General features: G+C 33.3%; 3 protein-coding genes across 4 annotated transcripts; 1 reads left to right on the forward strand and 2 right to left on the reverse strand.

The window, feature by feature from the left end:
• Window positions 1–6002: 6002 nt before the first annotated feature.
• LOC141668857 (small ribosomal subunit protein eS25w) lies at window positions 6003–8102 on the forward strand. Its single transcript, XM_074475888.1, has 4 exons — window positions 6003–6147; window positions 6238–6312; window positions 7096–7230; window positions 7818–8102. Exons 1-4 carry the CDS (start codon window positions 6145–6147, stop codon window positions 7929–7931), a joined length of 327 nt encoding a protein of 108 aa, XP_074331989.1. The 5' UTR covers window positions 6003–6144; the 3' UTR covers window positions 7932–8102.
• A 1512-nt stretch (window positions 8103–9614) lies between these two features.
• Window positions 9615–13804, reverse strand: LOC141667318 (uncharacterized). 2 transcript variants are annotated; one of them, XM_074473756.1, is made up of 6 exons: window positions 13644–13804; window positions 12009–12803; window positions 11450–11923; window positions 11126–11151; window positions 10508–10835; window positions 9615–10405 (listed from the first exon to the last, which is right to left on the reverse strand). In XM_074473756.1, exons 2-6 carry the CDS (start codon window positions 12730–12732, stop codon window positions 10137–10139), a joined length of 1821 nt encoding a protein of 606 aa, XP_074329857.1. In that variant the 5' UTR covers window positions 12733–12803; window positions 13644–13804; the 3' UTR covers window positions 9615–10136. The 2 variants fall into 2 exon arrangements, with proteins under 2 accessions (XP_074329857.1, XP_074329856.1); XM_074473755.1 differs by having other exon boundaries at window positions 9782–10835; window positions 13644–13802.
• Window positions 13805–14411: 607 nt separating this feature from the next.
• Window positions 14412–15041, reverse strand: LOC141665995 (CENP-B homolog protein 2-like). The gene has a single exon (XM_074471980.1). It carries the CDS (start codon window positions 15039–15041, stop codon window positions 14412–14414), a length of 630 nt encoding a protein of 209 aa, XP_074328081.1.
• Window positions 15042–18663: the final 3622 nt, after the last annotated feature.

The raw sequence follows: 18663 nt of genomic DNA on the forward strand, positions 1-18663 counted from the left end.
GAAATCTCACTCAGATCTCTAGCTTCTCTAATGGCAGTGATTCTATGTTCAAGATGAGCTGGCAGTGTTAAAAGGAACTTTTTGTTAACCTCCCTGATTGAATAATACTTTCCATTGATGTTCAGGTTGTTGATCAACGCATTGTACCTCTCAAACACTTCAGTAATTCCTTCTCCTGGATTTGATTTGAAATGTTCATATTCAGAGGTTAGGATTTCCAACTTGTTCTCCCTAACTTCCTCTGTGCCTTCATTAATTACCTCAATAGTTTCCCACATGTGTTTAGAATTTTTACAGTTCATCACATGTCTGTTCATCAAAGGATCAAGGGAATCAATTAATATTAATTGAAGGCTGGCATCCAAGGAGGTTTCTTCCTTCTCAGCAGGAGTAAAATCTTCGGGCTCTTTTGGATAGGTTCTAGCTTTAGTAGTCACCACACCATCTATTATTACCTCCGGTTCAATAACCATCGGAGTTTTTATACCCTTCTTTAACAAGTTTGAATATTTGGGATTTGCAACTTGTAAAAATAATAGCATCTTCTTCTTCCACATGATATAATTCTCTTTATCAAATTGTGGAATTTTAACGGTTCCAACTTTATGTGAAGTCATTATGAATTTTTGAATAAATAAAAATTCAAGGAGTTGAAAAATCACAAAAGTCTAGGATCTTGATTTGTTCGTTAATCAGAAGGCTCTGATACCAATTGTTAGGTCCCAATAGGTTTGTAGAAGGGGGGTTGAATACAAACAGTACCAAATAATCGAATAAATGCGGAATAAAAAATGTGAAACAAAATTCAAGTTAAATAAAAATATTATTAAATTTGAAAGGTGTTACAACAACTGTATCGATTACAAGGTATTAATCTCAAATTAATTATCACAAATCTAGAATAAATTCGACATGAACTTTTTCTATTTTTGCAATAATTAGAATCAAATGCTAAACGTGATTTGAGATTAAGTTCTAGGGATTTTGATCCGCTAGATTGTTACACAAGAACAAGATAAATACTTCTAGTGGTTTGGATTTAACATTAACAAACTAGAAATTGATCTTTGAATTTCAGCAGAGAACAATGAAATATTTCTTAGGCGGCTGCTGTGTTCTTGTATTTTTCAGTTAGTGAATGTCTTCTGCTTCTTTTTCTTTTTGTATGCAATCCAACAAAATTACTTGAACTGCAATGACAATCGGTAGGACAATCTCTTTGGCTCAGCAAGACTTTCAGTAGGACTTTCAATTGTACTAGCAAGACAATCTGATTGAACTACAATGACTATCGGTATGACAATCAGTTGAACTAGCAAGACAATCTCCTTCCTAGTGTAACTTTCGGTATGACAATTGAAATGACTTGGCATGACAATCGGTATGACAATCCAGATTGTCATGCTAGTTCATTTTCAATTGTCTTGCTGATTTAAGACTGTTTTTAAACCAATTAAACTTCTGAAAATTCCTAAAATTAATTCAGAATTAATTAATCAATTAATTCAATTAATAAATAAATTATTCTTCGCAGATATAATTTATTCTCTTAATTAAATTAGATGACATAATTAATTAATAGAGAATTAATTCTAGTCTTGAGCAGCAACCATTCTTCTGCAAATCTTCTGAAAATCACTGAAAATTATGAATCAATTCCACCACTTCAACGTTGACACTCGATGTACTGTTTGGTTCATGAGTGACTAACTTCCGTGACGTTTCTTCATGTGTTGACTTTGATACTCTGATTTTCTTCAAATTAAATCCTTGTAATTAATGATACTCTGACGAGATCTCTGTCACTTGATTAAATCCACGATCTTGATTTATATCACTGAGGCATGATCAACTTCTTGAACTTCTTCCAGTGAATTAACTCCTCAAGTCTGTAGATGAACCTTGTTCCTGAATCCTTTGACAGATATTACTTTGCGAGATCTCTCTGACGGTAGATCCACTATTTACTTATTACATTCTTATTTGAGTTGAGTTGAATCCTCGAATATACAAATAGGCTATGACATATGACTTACATGTGCCAATTCCAGCTTTCTTCAATTGATGCTCTACTCATCAGACAGATTGCAGAACCATCAGTACTTGTTGAAAGCTTGGCTTCATAGATGTTACCATGCCTGTATCCTTTCAGAACAGCTTTGCCTGTAGATTTACTAATAACTTCACAGTGTTCTTCAAAGAAATCCACAAGATAACCTCTGTCACAGATTTGACTAACACTCAGCAGATTGTGTTTAAGTCCTGAGACCAGAGCTACTTCTTTAATGATGACATTCCCAAGATTGATATTGCCATATCCCAACGTTTTTCCAATGTTGCCATCTCCATAAGAAACACTTGGGTCAGCCTTCTCCATAAAGTCTGATAGCAGGGCTTTATTTCCAGTCATATGTCCTGAACATCCACTGTCCAGAACTATGATGTTTTTCCTGTTGCCCTGCAATCACAAAGACCACTAATGATTAGTTTGAAGGACCCAGACTTGCTTGGATCATTTGGTCTTATTAAGTTTGTTAACATTTGCAGCGGATTTAGCATCAGAGTTTATGTTAACATTTTTCTTATCAGAATTTATACTATCAGACTTTGAATCAGAACTTACACTAGAAGGAACAATGCTAACTTTCTTTAAAGAAGGTTTTATTTGATAATAATCATAGTACAGACTATGATATTCCTTACAAGTATAAATGAAATGCCATAAACTACCACATGAAAATAAGGATTTTGTGGCTTATATCTAACAGACTGACTCTTAACTCCTGACTTTGAAGGTAAGGAGTTTATGTTCTTATTCTTCCTGCAAAAAGAAGCCAGATGGTTAGAACTTCCACAGTTATGACACGTTTTTCTAGGAGCATCAGGAACAGGCTTATAATCATTGCTTTTATTCACACCTTCCTTTCCATTCCTATTTTTCCTAGGTGATTTTACCTTGTTTGCATTCTTAACATCTTTCAGCTTATGCTTAAGCTGCTTCTTTGTCATTAAGCCTACGTTTACTTCAGTTGTCTTTTCCTGTTTTAGTTTGTCAGAAGTTAATTCCTTTTTAACTTCTGATTTCTCATTATCAGACTTTACAGCTACAAACTTAACAAGCTTTAACTTAGATTTTTGATTAACTACTATAGGCTTAATTTCTACAGTTCCTTTATCATTCTTATCATCTCCATAACCTAAGCCCTCTTTCCAGTTTTTACTACTTAACAAATTCTGAGTTGTTCTGCCAGAGTTAGTCCAAGTCCTGATAATCTCTCTTTCCTTTTCTAACTCAGCTTTTAGAGATTCATTCATTTTAAGCACTTCATCCCTAACATAGAAAACATCATCTCTATCTTTCTGAGTTTGATGGAACATGACTAACTCTTTTTCTAAATAATCATTCCTCTTTTTGCAAGCAAGATTTTCAGAAGTTAATCTTTCACATGTTAAAGTTTGATCTCTATAGCTAATGAACATGGTTTTAAGTTATCTTCTCAATTCATTAATATCATTAGTATGAAATGCATAAGTAGTTTGAGGTACCTTTAACTCAGCAGCTTCAGAACTGCTTTCAGCACTTGCCATATCAGCATTTGCCATCAAGGCATAATTCTCCTCACTTTCAGAATCTGAGGTGTCTGTCCAGCTTTTGTTCTTTGTGCAAGAGTCTTGCCTTTGTCACTCTTCACTTTCTTGCAATCAGGAGATATGTGGTCTTTCTCACCACAATTGTAGCATTTGACATTTGTATAATTTCCTCTGTCAGACTTTCCTCCTTTGCCCTCAGATTTTCTGAAATTCTTCTTATCAGAACTTGCACCTTTCCTGGAATACTTCTTCCCCTTCCTGAACTTCCTGTATGCAATTTTTGTGATTCATTTCACCATAAGGGCACACAGCTTCATCATCTCTTCATCAGCATCTGTCTCAGGCAAGCTTTCAGATTCTGAGTCATCATCACTATCAGAACTTGATGACTCAGTATCAGACTTTGTGAAGAGAGCTTTACCCTTGCCTTTCCTTGAGGTAGCTGCCTTGGGGGATTCTTCTTCAGCCTTAAGAGCAACTGTCCTTGACTTTCCTCCTTTCCTCTTGCTTCTTTGTTCCATCTCAAGTTCATGAGTCTTATAAATTTCATCAAGAGTCGTTTCATCAAGATTATAGTTGTCTCTTATTGTTGTTGCCTTCAAATCCCAGCTTTCAGGAAGAGCCAACAGGAATTTAAGGTTTGAATCTTCAAGATCATACTCCTTATCAACCAGTGACAAATCATTCAAGAGTTTGACAAATCTATCATATAAATCAGTTAATGACTCATTAGCCTTTGAGTCAAAGTATTAATACTCTTGAGTGAGTATTGTCTTCCTGTTATTCTTAATCGTATCAGTTCCCTGACATCTTGTTTCCAAGGCATCCCATATCTCATTTGCAGTCTTGCAGTTTATTACCCTGTTTGACATTACATTATCAATGACACTATGCAGTAAGTGTCGTACCTTAGTATCCTTAGCAATTGATGTGATATCTTCAGTAGTGTAGTCACTCTTCTCCTTTGGTACTGACTTTGCTGCTTCATCTGCAACTGCAACAGCGAGCTTGGTTGGTTTGTGAGGCCTTTCCTTGATTCTATCAAGATATTCTGGATCTGTAGCTTCCAGAAATATAGGCATCCTCACCTTCCATATGGGATATTCAGATGGTCTCAATATGGGAACTCTAATAGCCTCATATTGGCTATGGATTTGTGTCTTTGGAGGTTCTTCAGTTTTGGTGGGCTTAGTTGGAGTTTCTACTTCAGACATGATTGTTTTTGGATCTTAAATTGTTTGTATGTTAACAGATAGGCTCTGATACCACTTGTTAGGTCACACACACTGTAGAGGGGGGTGAATACAGTGTATAGCACAATCAAATCGAATTCTAATAACACAAGTAACAGAAAACAAACTTTATTCAAAGCAATAAATTCTGTTACAGTATGGAACTGTCCTCTCTCAATGATGAACAAATATCACGAGAGCTGCTAGGATTACAATTAATAATCTTCTCGATAATGATAACACTTATAGTATAAAGCCTATGTCTGTGTTTATATACTACACAGTTATAAGATAATCGCTAATTGATATGAAATATAATTCCGCTTCCTAAAATATATCAATCAGCTATCTTTTCTTCCAAGTATTCTATTCGTCATAGAATTCCTTCTTCATGCATATCTCTTCTTACGTTTATCTTGATCTTCTTTTCCTTTCAATCAGTCGCCTTCCTTATCTAAACGTTTCCTTTAAGTCCTGATATTATCTGCTGATAAATATCTCCTGAACCTTAAGTACTGATAACTTAAGTTCTGACTTCATTATAAGTGCTAATTTCAGTTAAGTACTGATTTGTCTAGTTTAAATAAGATCTGAAAACTAAATATAAATCATATTAAACATGATATTATCAAATATATCTAACAATTACAGAACTATCAAACATCTGTTAATCATTCTTTACATGATAGTCAATAATATAGTCACACATTCAATAAAATTCAAACCTGTAAGAGATGATTCTGAAGACGATTTTTCTGAAAAAGGATCCATATTCATAAACGACAACATTTCATTCAGAGAAGCATTAAAATCTAAAAATAATTGAAAGAGGAAAGGATGATCATGAAACACGTTAAAGCACTTTGTCAAATTAACTGCTAAAGTATAAGACCTAAACGTGGGTATGTTTTAATTTTGAAAATTTAAAAAGTTAGTTATACGTGGGTAACTGGGTTATGCTCCAGATTCATGGGTCTTTTCAACATAATAATAGAAATATAGTATAAATAAAAGGAAATGGGTCAAAAAATTTACCCATGGGTAAAATGCTAAATAATGGGCATTTAATATATTGATATTGATACTCGGGGCAGCATAATGGGCCTCGGCGGATAGGGGCAGCATAATGGGCCTCGGCGGATAGGGGCAGCATAATGGGCCTCGGCGGATAGGAAGCCCAGACTTAACTATAGAAATAAAATCGGGATTATTAGGGTTTTTATAAAGGGGGAAGAAGCCTATTATCCGTCCTCTGCTTCTTCGATAACTCTTGCCGTCGCGCCGCCCAATTTAACCCCCCTTTTTACTCCTCCGGTATCAGATGGTAAGATAATCATCTCTCATATCCGTTCACTCAATCTTTATATGCATGTATATGTGTATAATTGTATGTATATGTAATTCGTGGTTGCAGGCTCCAAAGAAGGAAAAGGCTCCTCCTCCATCCTCCAAGCCTGCCAAATCTGGCGGTGGCAAGCAAAAGAAGAAGGTCCATCTCTCTCTCTCTCTCTCTCTCTCTCTCTCTCTCTCTCTCCCCCCCCTCTCCCTCATCTCTCTCTCGTCTCTCTCCCTCCCTCCCCTCCTCTCTCTCCCCCTCATCTCTCTCTCTCTCTCTCTCCCCTCATCTCTCTCTCTCCCTAGTGTCTCTACCTAGTCTTTCCATCCCTCTCTCATATGCTTGCATTTTTTAACTACAACTATATTTGTGCATCACATTTTGGGTGCTAGCGGTACTGGATGTATTTCTTTGGTTTTAATCGAAATGAATTGAAATGAATTATTATCAACGAATAGCATTTTATATAGTTACATACTATTAGGTGTACCAAACATAAATGAACTTCTTAGAAATTCTTAGAAATACTTTGGATTAATTTGCTTTGAAATGAGTAATGCTGTGAAATTTAATGTCTATAAAATTATGTTTGAAGATTTGTGCTGTAGTTTAATGGATATGATATACATCGGGTGTAGGAGTTGCATTAGGCTAGCTGATAAAGCTACATTTGGAGATTAGGAAAACTGACACGATTATATGAAATGTAAGGAAACCAGAACTTATTAAATTACCCAGATTATGATCTGAATTAATCAGTTGAATGTAAGTTTTGGTGCTAAATTTTTCATACACGGTGTGTGCATTTTGTGGAACTGAGTGTATCATTACAAATAGTATATTTGCATGAACATTTTGCTTTGCATTAATGAATACCCTTTGTTATAAGGAAAGTGATTGATGGTTTTCTGAAGTATAAATTACATATGAATGCAGAAGTGGAGCAAGGGAAAGCAAAAGGAGAAGGTCAACAACATGGTGTTGTTTGACAAGGCTACCTATGACAAGCTCCTCACCGAAGCTCCCAAGTTCAAGCTCATCACTCCCTCTATTCTTTCTGATCGTTTGAGGGTAACTTTCTGTTTGTGCTTTTGTTTTACCTTTTAGTCAAATAACTTTCTTCGGTCTCCAAATGTTTTTAAGGTATTGAGTATTTTGATTGGTTATCGTTGACTCTGATATATCTGTTGAAACTGTATATTGATTGAAATGGAAATTATTCACGCTTTGTTGCGTGGATCATCTAGCTAATTAAATAATTTTATGTTTAATCATTTGCTATTGGTTTACATATTTACTAGCCTTTAATTGTTTGTGTCTGCATTATCTTCAAAGCAAACTTTGTCAGCCCATGCTTGATTGTATCTTATTGGCTTGCACCTCCAATTTTATATATGTAAGAGGCATGTTTGGGTATGGGGGAAACTGTTGTCACAGTTTTTGCCTTGTGTCCCGGACTAGACCTTGCTAAATTGTTTAACAAGTTGCCCAAATTATCATAGGTTCTATATGCTGTCGATTTCTTCATAATGGACGTAATAGTGTTATTCAATTCTCCTGTATATTTAATTTCTAAACGTTAGCATCAGTTTTAATTAAAGTGTATTTGGAATAACTTTGTCGCAACGAGTTAATAATTATTTTACTGGACCTTGCAGATTAATGGATCACTTGCTAGGAGGGCAATCAGAGATTTGATGGCCAGAGGTTCTATCAGGATGGTCTCGGTCCATTCAAGCCAGCAAATTTACACCAGGGCTACAAACACCTAATCTCATTGATTATGCTTCTTAGACTTCAAACTTGAGCGTTGTTTTTGTACTCAGTTATGTGGGAGCTAGTTTTCCTTTTACCTATCTATTTATTTTGAGACATGGCTTCAGTTTTTGCTATATTGCCTTGGCACAGATATTAAATTTAACCTTTTGTTTATGTTGATTTAATATCCTGTGATCTGTGATGACCTTTACATATATCCGTTAGTAATCTAGTTTTACACAGGGTTCTAAATATTAAGTTCCAAATAAGGATGGCAATGACTTTGGCCCTCTCTGGGGTTTCTTCATTTGTATAACTTTTGGTTGATTAGGAAAAAAATAATATTTGATTAAATGAACACTCTACTGCAAGTGTTTATGCTTGACTCTGTTAAGTGAAACTGCAATCAGTATTTGTAAATTGAAGTATAATTTGTAGATCTGTCTTTGAAAATCGTGACATTTTTATAACCAAAAACCAAAATGACCTGTTGCATTGCCTTTCTTACAAGCAGGGGCGTGGTGCGGTTTTCAGTATTAACCGTAGCCAAATCAATACATGCAGTTGACTTCGGTTAATTGTTATTAACCGTCACCAAACCGCTTAAAACGGTTTTTCGGTTTCGGTTTTTATTCCGTTTTTTTATACATTTTTTATTTGTAAAAATTTTTGTTGGTAATGTGTTGGATAAAAAAATAACATCAAGTTAAATGATAATATTACATTAATTATCAAAGATTTGTCATTTTAGAATTCGTTAAATAAAATTGATATATTTCATAAAGTTATTTTTTGAATGTATAATTCATATTATCTTAAATAATAGATACGAAATATGATAAAAATATATGTTCACAACAATAGAAAAAAAAGAGTATATATAAAATTAATTATATTCATATTAAAAAAATAATGATTTAAGAGATTTACATACTAATCTAAATTAATTTATGGTATTATATTATACAATTTATCATACTAATGTTAGGTAAATATTTAATTAAAAAAAAATAGAACCGGGTTATGATAATATATACATGTATATATATATAATATTATATAGGGAGCTGTTCCTAGCCATCGTTGGATGGGATACAGCTGCCGCAATGAAGTATTGCGGTAATACACACCTGCCGCAATGAAACATTGCGGAAGCCTGCAATGAAACATTGCGGATGGTGTATCCCAACCAAGTTGGTCGGGGATTATTTGCCTATTATATATATAATATATATATATATAATATAGCGTTGCGGTTAATTTCGGTTCGGTTTTGATTGAAAACCGGAACCAAAACCGCACCGCTAATTCGGTTTTTGTCGCTTCGGTTTTCTTCGGGTTTTTTAGCGGTTTGATTTTTTTTTCGGTTTGATTTATCGGTTTTTTTCGGATATTTTTTCGGTTTCGGTTTTTCCTGCTCACCCTCACCCCTACTTATAAGTGAGCTACCCAAGTTCCATGTTTAGGTTCATGTTTCTGTTGGATTATAGTGCCGAGTCTGCTGACTCCAGTAAAACCTGATGTCCCATGTTACTATAATTCATGTTTCTGTTAGATTTCTGTGCCGAAACCTGGTAGGTGTGGCATTTGCTATTGATACAATGAATTGGACATAATAACATCTATAATTTCATAGTCTGATTGCCCAACTTTCGACTACCATACTCCTTTAGAGAACCAGTGCAATTGAAAGCCAATTGTGATTCTTAAACATGATTCCATTCCTGCTTTAACATATAGGAAACTAGATATTTACATTCAAATGAAGCAAGTATCCCAATAACCATCAAGAAAATATTTCTGGAAAACCGAAGGCATGCTAATGCACCAAAGCTCTACAGAACTGGGCTGGGTCTCTTTGCTCTACCAAAAAACATCAAATCTGTATAACCATAAAGTTGCAAAATTTCATGTCTGCAAACCCCATAAGAAGCAAAATTTGGTTTCTCCAAAAAGATATTAAGATATTTTACAAATAAAGTGTGGATTCCTTGGAACATGACTGCGAAAGCAACAAACCGAGGAGCTCTATTTATGTCATTTATTTATATGCTTGACTTTGAAAGTTGCATCCTCGAAGACAAAAAGTAATTTAAACAATCAAGCACCCGGTGGTTCGCTGATCCCATATGGCCATATTCTTCTCTACTCGACCTATCATAACCAGAAACGGTATGCTGTATTTCTCACACATGTATTTTTGCTTCAGAAAGTAATTTTCACATATCCTTGGAGTCCCATAATGTAAGTGGACCAATATTCCGGTACTGACATTTTAAGCCACTCCAGCCCTTCCCTAAAAGGGCCATCGCAGCTATGCTCGCAAACGGCTTCCTCTGTAACTCCTCTAGACTTACCTTCGAACTTTGTGGGTCACAAACTACAACTGGTTCGGGCTGCTTTCGATGAGTTGTAGCTGGATTTTTTTGCCACCTCTGAATCCAAGAACATAACTGCTTTGTGCCATCCCTTCCTTCAAGATCATCATCTGAAAAGGAACTGCCAGTTCTTAGTGGATTTGTTTTCTGATTAAGAACCATTAATTCTTTACCAGCAGAGATAGGCACTGGTTTTGGGTTAGCTCTTTCACCTCTTACACCATTACTAATAAGCCGGTTTGCTTTCTTATCAGATGAGGCTTCATCCAAGCTCAAACTCTTTGTACCAATAGAATGGTTACATAAATCACTTATCTTAAGACGCTTAATCCATCTGCTGCTTGTATCTTGCTCACAATCTATGTCCAGACTTCGAGTTCTGGATGTGCTTGCTTCTACGTTGTCCACTACACTTGCTTCATCTAGTTCAGCAGGTAGCTCTATGTTCATATCTGGTATTTCAGGGATAGGACGTTTGCGAGGTTGAACTTCTCCAGATGTTACAATGGCATGATCAAGACATGTGTTTGCCTTGATATCCTGCACATTGATATATTCGTAATGATCGCATACTTGACATTTTACTGGTTATTGCTGCAAATTTATATACATCTAAAATTTAATAAAATGACTATTTTAGTACCGGTTATTGCTGCATATCTATATACATTTAATGTAATAAAATGACTATTTTTGTACTCTATTGTGTAAACCGAAATTGTGAACACCTATATCCACTATCCAGAATGTAAAATTACGAATAAAAACATATTAAAGAGAATAGCCTAGTATACACGTTACTACTAGATCCAATGTTAAGGAAAGAGTACCTTTTTTGAGGACCAAGACTCTACACCTGAAACAATTAAAAAGGAGAAACTATATCAAAAAAAAAACTGCTGAAACTATGATAATTACATTCATCTTTAATTGTTACAACTAATTTAGCAAAAAAAAAATTGTTACAACTAGACAAGACTATTTGGAAGTATATTTGATTTATGAACCATCAAGCACAGAGGACTAGAAGTTATAATATACAAAATCTGTAATTAGAAATAGTGCATTTCAACTCAGAATTCAACCCAAGATATCTATCATATAGCATGGGATTGTGTGTGTGTAATTAAGCAAGTTATAAAAATTAGCCATACCTAAGAGATGTTTGTCTTCAATCTTTTTCCTATATATCGTGTGAGTCTCAGCTGATGATTTGTTCTTTGAAACAACTTCGGTAGCGTTGACATCATGAACATTATCTTTTCCTTCAGTATCTGATGAAGATAGCTGCTGAAGCTGTACTCCTTGCTTACCATGACCAAAAAGCTGGGGAAAGCTGTAACATTTAATGGGTGCATTTTCCTGCCCTCGGGATAGAACTCTTGGATCCTTAAATTTTCGGTTTTCCTTCCTCAAATATGAATCAGTATTTTCCGTGACAAGAAAAGTACGAATTTCCTGAAATCTGGGAGTACATTTACCTAAATCCTCAGCAGAAGTATATATCATCATTGTATTTGCATCATGAGAATAGGTCGGAAACAAGTTGATACCCGAAGAGTTATGCATTCTCTTGTACCATTCTTCACAAAAGGCTGGGGGATGATTACTTCTCATACGGAGATCATCTACAAGCACATATGAGTCAGTACCCTATATCAAATAGTACTATAAATTTTCTAGACATAAAGTACTTAACCATATATTTCTTACCAGACACAAATCCAGGACCACAGTGATTACTACACTTCTCAAGTTCTGGAACTTCCATGATGTTGGTATCTGAGAACTTTCTTTTGGACGACAGCATGGATCTAACATGGTTAACATTTTCTTCTATACTATATACGAAGGATGGGGCTGTAGGATTGCTTCCATTTTCATGTCTTCCTTCTCCCAGATCATATATTTGGGGTGAAACATGAGATGTTGTGCCACTTAAGTTCTCTGGAAAAGATTCTGAGAAATCTAAGCTGCTACCCAAAACCATTTGAGACCTCACCGGCTCTAGAGGGCATTGTGAAACACTTTTATGCTGAATATGTGAATCTATATATGAAGTGTCAGTTCCTGGAGGAGCTAATGAGAGCAACGGGGGTACACGTTCAGTGTTTAGAGTACGCTGACCATTCTGAGAAACATTGATAATTGAAGAGTCTAGTGATTCAAATCTATTATTACTCTCGTTTCTTGAACTCATTGCCTGGTGACCATTTAATATTCCAAAATCTATGGCTTTGACCTCTGGACGTTGTTCGGCAGATCCAGATATATAAGATGTGATTTCCTTTCCCTTCTGCAAATGCCATTGGTTTGTACCATTTTCGTCAAGCAGAGGATATAACTGATTATGCTGTTGAAGTGCAGACAGACGTGACATCCACAAGGATTGATTAGGATGCATTGGCTGCTTACCCTTATCAACACGATCATACATGCTTATGATATTGATATAGGATTCTTATGACCGTGAGGAGAGTATGGTTTCTATTGCCAGGTAAAAGTATACTGCATTCATGAAAGTAAATCAGCAATCCATACTAGATAATATTAGACAATATGATGTAATTTCTTTACACGATTTTGATTTCTAATTGTTGTTTCTAATCAAAATCCTATTTATGTTATAATAAGACATTACGAGTTACTATTAAATCCAAGCAAGAATGAAGACCCTGACAGGATGCATAACAGGGGGGGCAAAATTATTCATTCTTCTAAGCTGAAGAGCTTAACACAATAACCATCTTAGCATTTAAAACGAGTGAACGGAGTCAAAGTACATGATAGGAACTTAATATTTAAAGATACAACGAACCCTAAACGTATCCTCCAAAATCGGAACCAACACAACTTACACTGCAAGAGACAATGGCAAAACACATAACCGAAAGTGTGTCTTAGAAGGACATAACCAAATGTGCAGTGTAAATGTCTAATGTTCTACATTTAATATGTAAGCATAGGGATGTTTCTAGAAAGAAAAAGACCAAAAAGCTTAATAAAATTATAAATTCATAACTTAAGCACTAAAGCCTACATCAAGTCCTACCTGTAAACAAGAAATTTTAGCTACTCCTTCCAATCTTTAGCCTAACAAAAGTCCCCTTTAAAACTAAAACTCAAAAGAACACATTTTATATCATTTACTCATCCTTAACCCAACTAAGCCTTGAATTGTCCAAAAATTATGAGAATCTTGAAACATGGTTATCTATTTAGCAACTAAACATAAACCCAAAATTGTTTGAAAAACAAATCATTTCACATTCACTTTTTTCAGAAAAAAAACAAGCATAACAAATTCAAAAATTCTGACATATATTGTACATAATTGAAAAGGGCTACCTTGGATATTAGCAGAGGAGAAAATGGCAGTAGATTCATAATCTTTGGTGAAATATAGGATCTGGGCTGCTCAGAAATAAATAGTATAGTTGTTGACAAAGAACATTATGGGCGAGAAACTAGTAGAGTAAGTGTCCTAAGTGAGATACGTGGCCAATTCATATTCAAGTGTTTTAAACACCATACAATAATATACATAGGCATATAGCATCAACTTGCTGTCTCATTGATCCTATCCCCCTCACTGTCTACTGTCTTTGTCATTTTTATTCACCTCTTATTCATTTTCACTTTTTTTTATTTAATATCAAAAGTGTGAGATCCTTTACTTATATATTTTTTTTTATTTAAGTGTCATATCTTGCTTAGTTTGGTTTTTTTTAATTTTAAGATTTCTGTGATAGATTTGGTATTGAGATTGTATGTTGTGTGAATAATCTGTGTTGCTACCCTAAATAAAACTATGTACAGTTAAACCTCGATTAAGTAATATCCGATAAAGTAATAACCTCGCTTAAGTAATAATTTTTATCGGTCCCAACTTGGGCCAATGTTGTAAAGTAATATTCTCGCTAAAAGCATAAGATAATAAAAAATTCGAAAGTCATTAAGGGCCCAAGTAATATGTAAAGTAATAATTCCATAATTATATATATATATATATATATACTGTATAATGTATATGATTACAAAATTTAATTCTTATTAAAATATGAATCTATTGTAGCTTGTTTCTTCTTTCCACCAAAGCCAAGTTATAAATATCTTTCAACTGAAATTGATCCAATTTTGATCCATGTTATAAATATCTTTCAACTGAAATTGATCCAATTTTGATCGGATGCCTGGCAATGCATTTTCAATGTTCTCCATCATCACTGAACCACTTTCACCAAAACGCCGATAAGATTTGATTCCATATCTTGCCTTGAAACGTTCTAACCATCCACTGGAAAAGCTAAAATCGGAATTACTTTCCCCATACATTTTCTTCATTAGCTCCTTTCCTTTTTCTTGAATGATTTCTCCAGACATATTAACTTTATCTTGCCTTTGAAGAAACCACTCAAACAAAACTTTCTCTAACTCTGAATATTTTGCTGATTTGTGTTTTTTGACATCACTTTGTTTCCTCTCGTCGGACAAGTATTCCGAGGCTCTCTTGAGTGTGTTTGATATAGTTGATTGACTGATATCTAAGTCATATTTTTGATGTACCCATGCTTGTAAATCTTTCTGGCTTACACCTGGATTCTCCTTTTTATATTCACAAATAGCACTCCTTATCTTATCTGTGATTGCTGATTTTTTCACTCCTTTTAGATGATGCGAAGACATTGGTGTATACTGTAAAACAAAGTTGATATTGTATGTGTCTGTAGTGTACCATTCTATCATTTTATATAGTTAATCACAAAGTCTTATCATTAATATTATGGTGTCTCTTCATGTATTTTTATTTAAGAATTACAATAAATATTAGATGGTTGAGTTTCAATACAACGTACACAACACATGTTACCTTTATGTACTGATCTGGTGCAATTTTAATATGCATGCATCTAGTTTTTGGATATAAGTAATCATAATAAAAGTAATTTTAGATCAAATACATTGCATGTGATTAATTCTAGTTTTTATACGTACATTATATATTATACTGTACCACGTAAACATAAAAATTCGGTAAAGTAATAAAATATTACTTTATCGATAAAGTAATAAAATATTATTATATCGATAAAGTAATAAATTCGGTAAAGTAATATTTTTTCCCGGTCCCAAGGGTATTACTTTAAAGAGGTTTAACTGTATTTGTGTTAGAACTTGAATTTTTTAATCTTAGTTTTCTTGTGTTACTTGTTTTTCAAATAAAAATAGCTAGTCCTAAATAGCTAAATATTTTTTTCATTAAAAATTGTACCTTGTCCCTGGTCATGAGTGTTGTGATAAATTTTTAGAGGTATTTTTGTACCTTTTATGAGCGTTGTGATGAATTTTTTGTACCGAATTGAGAAATTCTAGTAAAGTATCGTTTTATTACGGTTTAAGTATGTTATACAATGATTTCGAGGTATTTAATCAAAGATATCCAATTTCCTAAATTTTATCTTCTATTTTATTATTTTTATTAATTTATATTGCAAAAAATTATTATTTTTATCAAATTTTATTGTTAACCGTATTACCTTATTATTTCTTTTCAGGTGCTATATTCATCTTGATTTGTTTTATGATCTAAATTTTTGGGAACATCTTGTCATTGGATGGTAAAATTTTCTTGATTGAAAGAAGATTCCAATTTTATGGATATTATTATTCGATACAATCCATTAGATAGAGAATATATTTCCTAACAAAAGAAATTAGCGCCGCAAACGAACTGAGTCGAGTTTTATTATTTTTTGAAATGAGCTGAGCTGAGTTTGATAACGAGTCGAGCTCGAGCCGAAAACGATTTTGCTCACAAACAACCGAGTCGAGCCGAACTCGAGCCGAGCTGAACTATCCACTAATTTTCACAAATAATTTTTAATAGATCAACTATAAAGTGTAATTTATAGTCTTACAAGTTTTTTTGCTAAGTTTTATAGTTTTACGAGAGATCAAATATTAGTCTTTATCATATAATGATATATACACTCACATTCTACACTTATTTCTTAATTTATATTAATTTAATTTTTAAGCCGAGTTTTAAAAACTTATCTAATTTCAATTTAAATAAACGAGACATTCATAACTTTATATATAATACATCACTTTTTAAGTTGACAATGTCGAAATATTATTAACTTAATATTTTACTTAAATTTAATTTTTATAAATTACACGTTATTTAACAGCCTTTACGAGAATGTAAAGAATTAGAGATGAATGGATCGTGATAATAGTATTTGATATTAAACTTACAAAAACACTATGTGTTTAATTTAAAAATATAAACAAAATATATGAAATAATTAAATTATTAATAAATGACGAGAAAAATGTATTATTAAAAATTATTTAAATAATGAGTAATAAGTTATTAGTTATAATAAATATAAATTTTATCTGAACAGAGTCGAGTTAGCCGAGTCCAAGCTAAATGAGTCGAGTCCGAGCCGAACAGACAAAAAACTCGGTTCGGCTCGTTTACTCATCCGAACTCATTTTCATGTTCAAGATTGTCTCATTTAATTAAACAAACCAAGCCAGGTTCACTTAAACGAGTCGATCTACAGTTTTGTTCACGAACGACTCTGTTAATTTGCAGCTCTAAATATTTTCATTCTTTACTTATTTTCATTTAATAATATTAATATTTAAAATTAATATTTTAGAAACTACAATGGTATAATCTAAAATGGTCCGTTAAAAATAATATAAAATAATGATTATGAAAATTATCTAACATTCAAGGTGATGTAGGAGTTGGAAATAATGTTTGACTATATTTTAAAAATGGATGTTATTATTATTTCTAGTTGTTACAAATCGAATAATATTCTTATGTGGTAATAGATTGTTAGTTTTTGTACCCCGAAGATAACACTATAATGTTTTAGTTTAAGACATTTAGATTATTAATTTATGTTCTATGGGTTATTCTCTTCATAATTTATTATATCTTATTTACTGCGACATAAATGTTGAATTCATAAATGTCCTTGGAATATAAAATGCCTTCTATATCTCTATGAGAATAGTATCAGTATTCCTAAAAGTCCCTAGTCAAGTATTATTATTATGAAGGGACAATAATAATACATTAAGACTTATGTGTTTATTGACTGATGATCACATCTCATTGATCATAGGTATAGTAATACTTAAGTCAAAAACATAGCCACGTGTAACTATAAAATGGTGTTGGACAGACCGAATGTGAGATTCTACATGTCTGTGGTGTCATAAGTAATTCTCACTATGATAATGATGCAATTTATAATTTTTATAATTTTAGTTAATTTTTTTTTCAAATTTATATAGATAAAAAGTTTTTGTTACTTCATACGGAAATCAAAATTTAAATGTGGCCCGCAAGGGTTGGCTCAGCTGGTTAAAGAGAGGAAAACTATCATCTTGATCACAGGTTCGAATCCCACGGGAGGAGAATTTATGATTATGCCTCCTGAGTCAGAGCCTGTCGCTTAAATGCGGTTTACCTTGGTTTACGTGGTTTGTAGGCTATTGCGTGAGCCCGTAGGGTTTACCCAGTGCGCACCCGAAGGGTAGCGGCTGCGGGTTACCTACGATAAAAAAAAATTAAATGTGAATACATATCTTATTATTTTCAAAGTAAATATTAATTTTTAAATGTAAGACTCGGGGACACGTTTAATAAGGACCGGACACGAGTATATGGACACTTCAATTTTTTATTTTAAATAAATATAAATTATATATATAGTGTTTTTCGGAATTTATGTTGAGTTATGTTATTCAAAAAAAAATATAACAAAATTAAGAACTTAAATTCCATGAAATAACCATCAAAAAACCAAGTAGCACCAATTGCAACAATAATTCAAATGAAACAAACTTAGTGATAAAGTTTTGAAAAACAAAGAAAAGCATATGAGATGCCACAGTGTATAATTAGGACTTCAAAATTAGTCTAATCATTTCTCAACATTTTCTTCTCCTTCGCCACCTTCCTAATTAAACAACATATCCTCGGCATTAGGATCATTAAAAAATATATTAGCAAATGCTTCTGCATATCCATCATCAATATAAAGTGAATCTCCACCTTACAAAAAAAAGAGAAAATGTTAGCATTAGTTAGAAAAAAATAAATAAATTGGCTGTGAAGTTCAAAAATCATACCAACATCCCAATATTTCGAAGGACCCTTAGTGTATTCTTCACTTTTACGAGATAGCAATCTCAAATTATTATGAACATACACAAGATCTTCAGTTCTACTTGATGCTAATTTGTTCCTCTTTACACTTTGAATATTTCCGAAAGAACTCCAATTTCTCTCGTAGCAAGAGGAAGAAGCAGGTTGTGAAAGTAACTTGAAAGCCAA

The sequence above is a fragment of the Apium graveolens genome, chromosome 6 (assembly GCF_009905375.1).
Source record: "Apium graveolens cultivar Ventura chromosome 6, ASM990537v1, whole genome shotgun sequence".
NCBI lineage: Eukaryota > Viridiplantae > Streptophyta > Magnoliopsida > Apiales > Apiaceae > Apium > Apium graveolens.

Bases quoted from the DNA above. Each gene is read 5' to 3' on its own strand.
- LOC141667318 (XM_074473755.1), bottom strand. From the start codon at position 12,732: ATGTATGATCGTGTTGATAAGGGTAAGCAGCCAATGCATCCTAATCAA. The intron at 11,924-12,008 runs GTAAGAAATATA...ATGTGCTTGTAG, and splicing joins TGGTCCTGGATTTGTGTCTG to ATGATCTCCGTATGAGAAGT. The intron at 10,836-11,125 runs GTACTCTTTCCT...ATCAATGTGCAG, and splicing joins AGTCTTGGTCCTCAAAAAAG to GATATCAAGGCAAACACATG.
- LOC141665995 (XM_074471980.1), bottom strand. From the start codon at position 15,041: ATGATAGAATGGTACACTACAGACACATACAATATCAACTTTGTTTTA.
- LOC141668857 (XM_074475888.1), top strand. The intron at 6,313-7,095 runs GTCCATCTCTCT...ATATGAATGCAG, and splicing joins GTGGCAAGCAAAAGAAGAAG to AAGTGGAGCAAGGGAAAGCA. The intron at 7,231-7,817 runs GTAACTTTCTGT...TGGACCTTGCAG, and splicing joins TTCTTTCTGATCGTTTGAGG to ATTAATGGATCACTTGCTAG.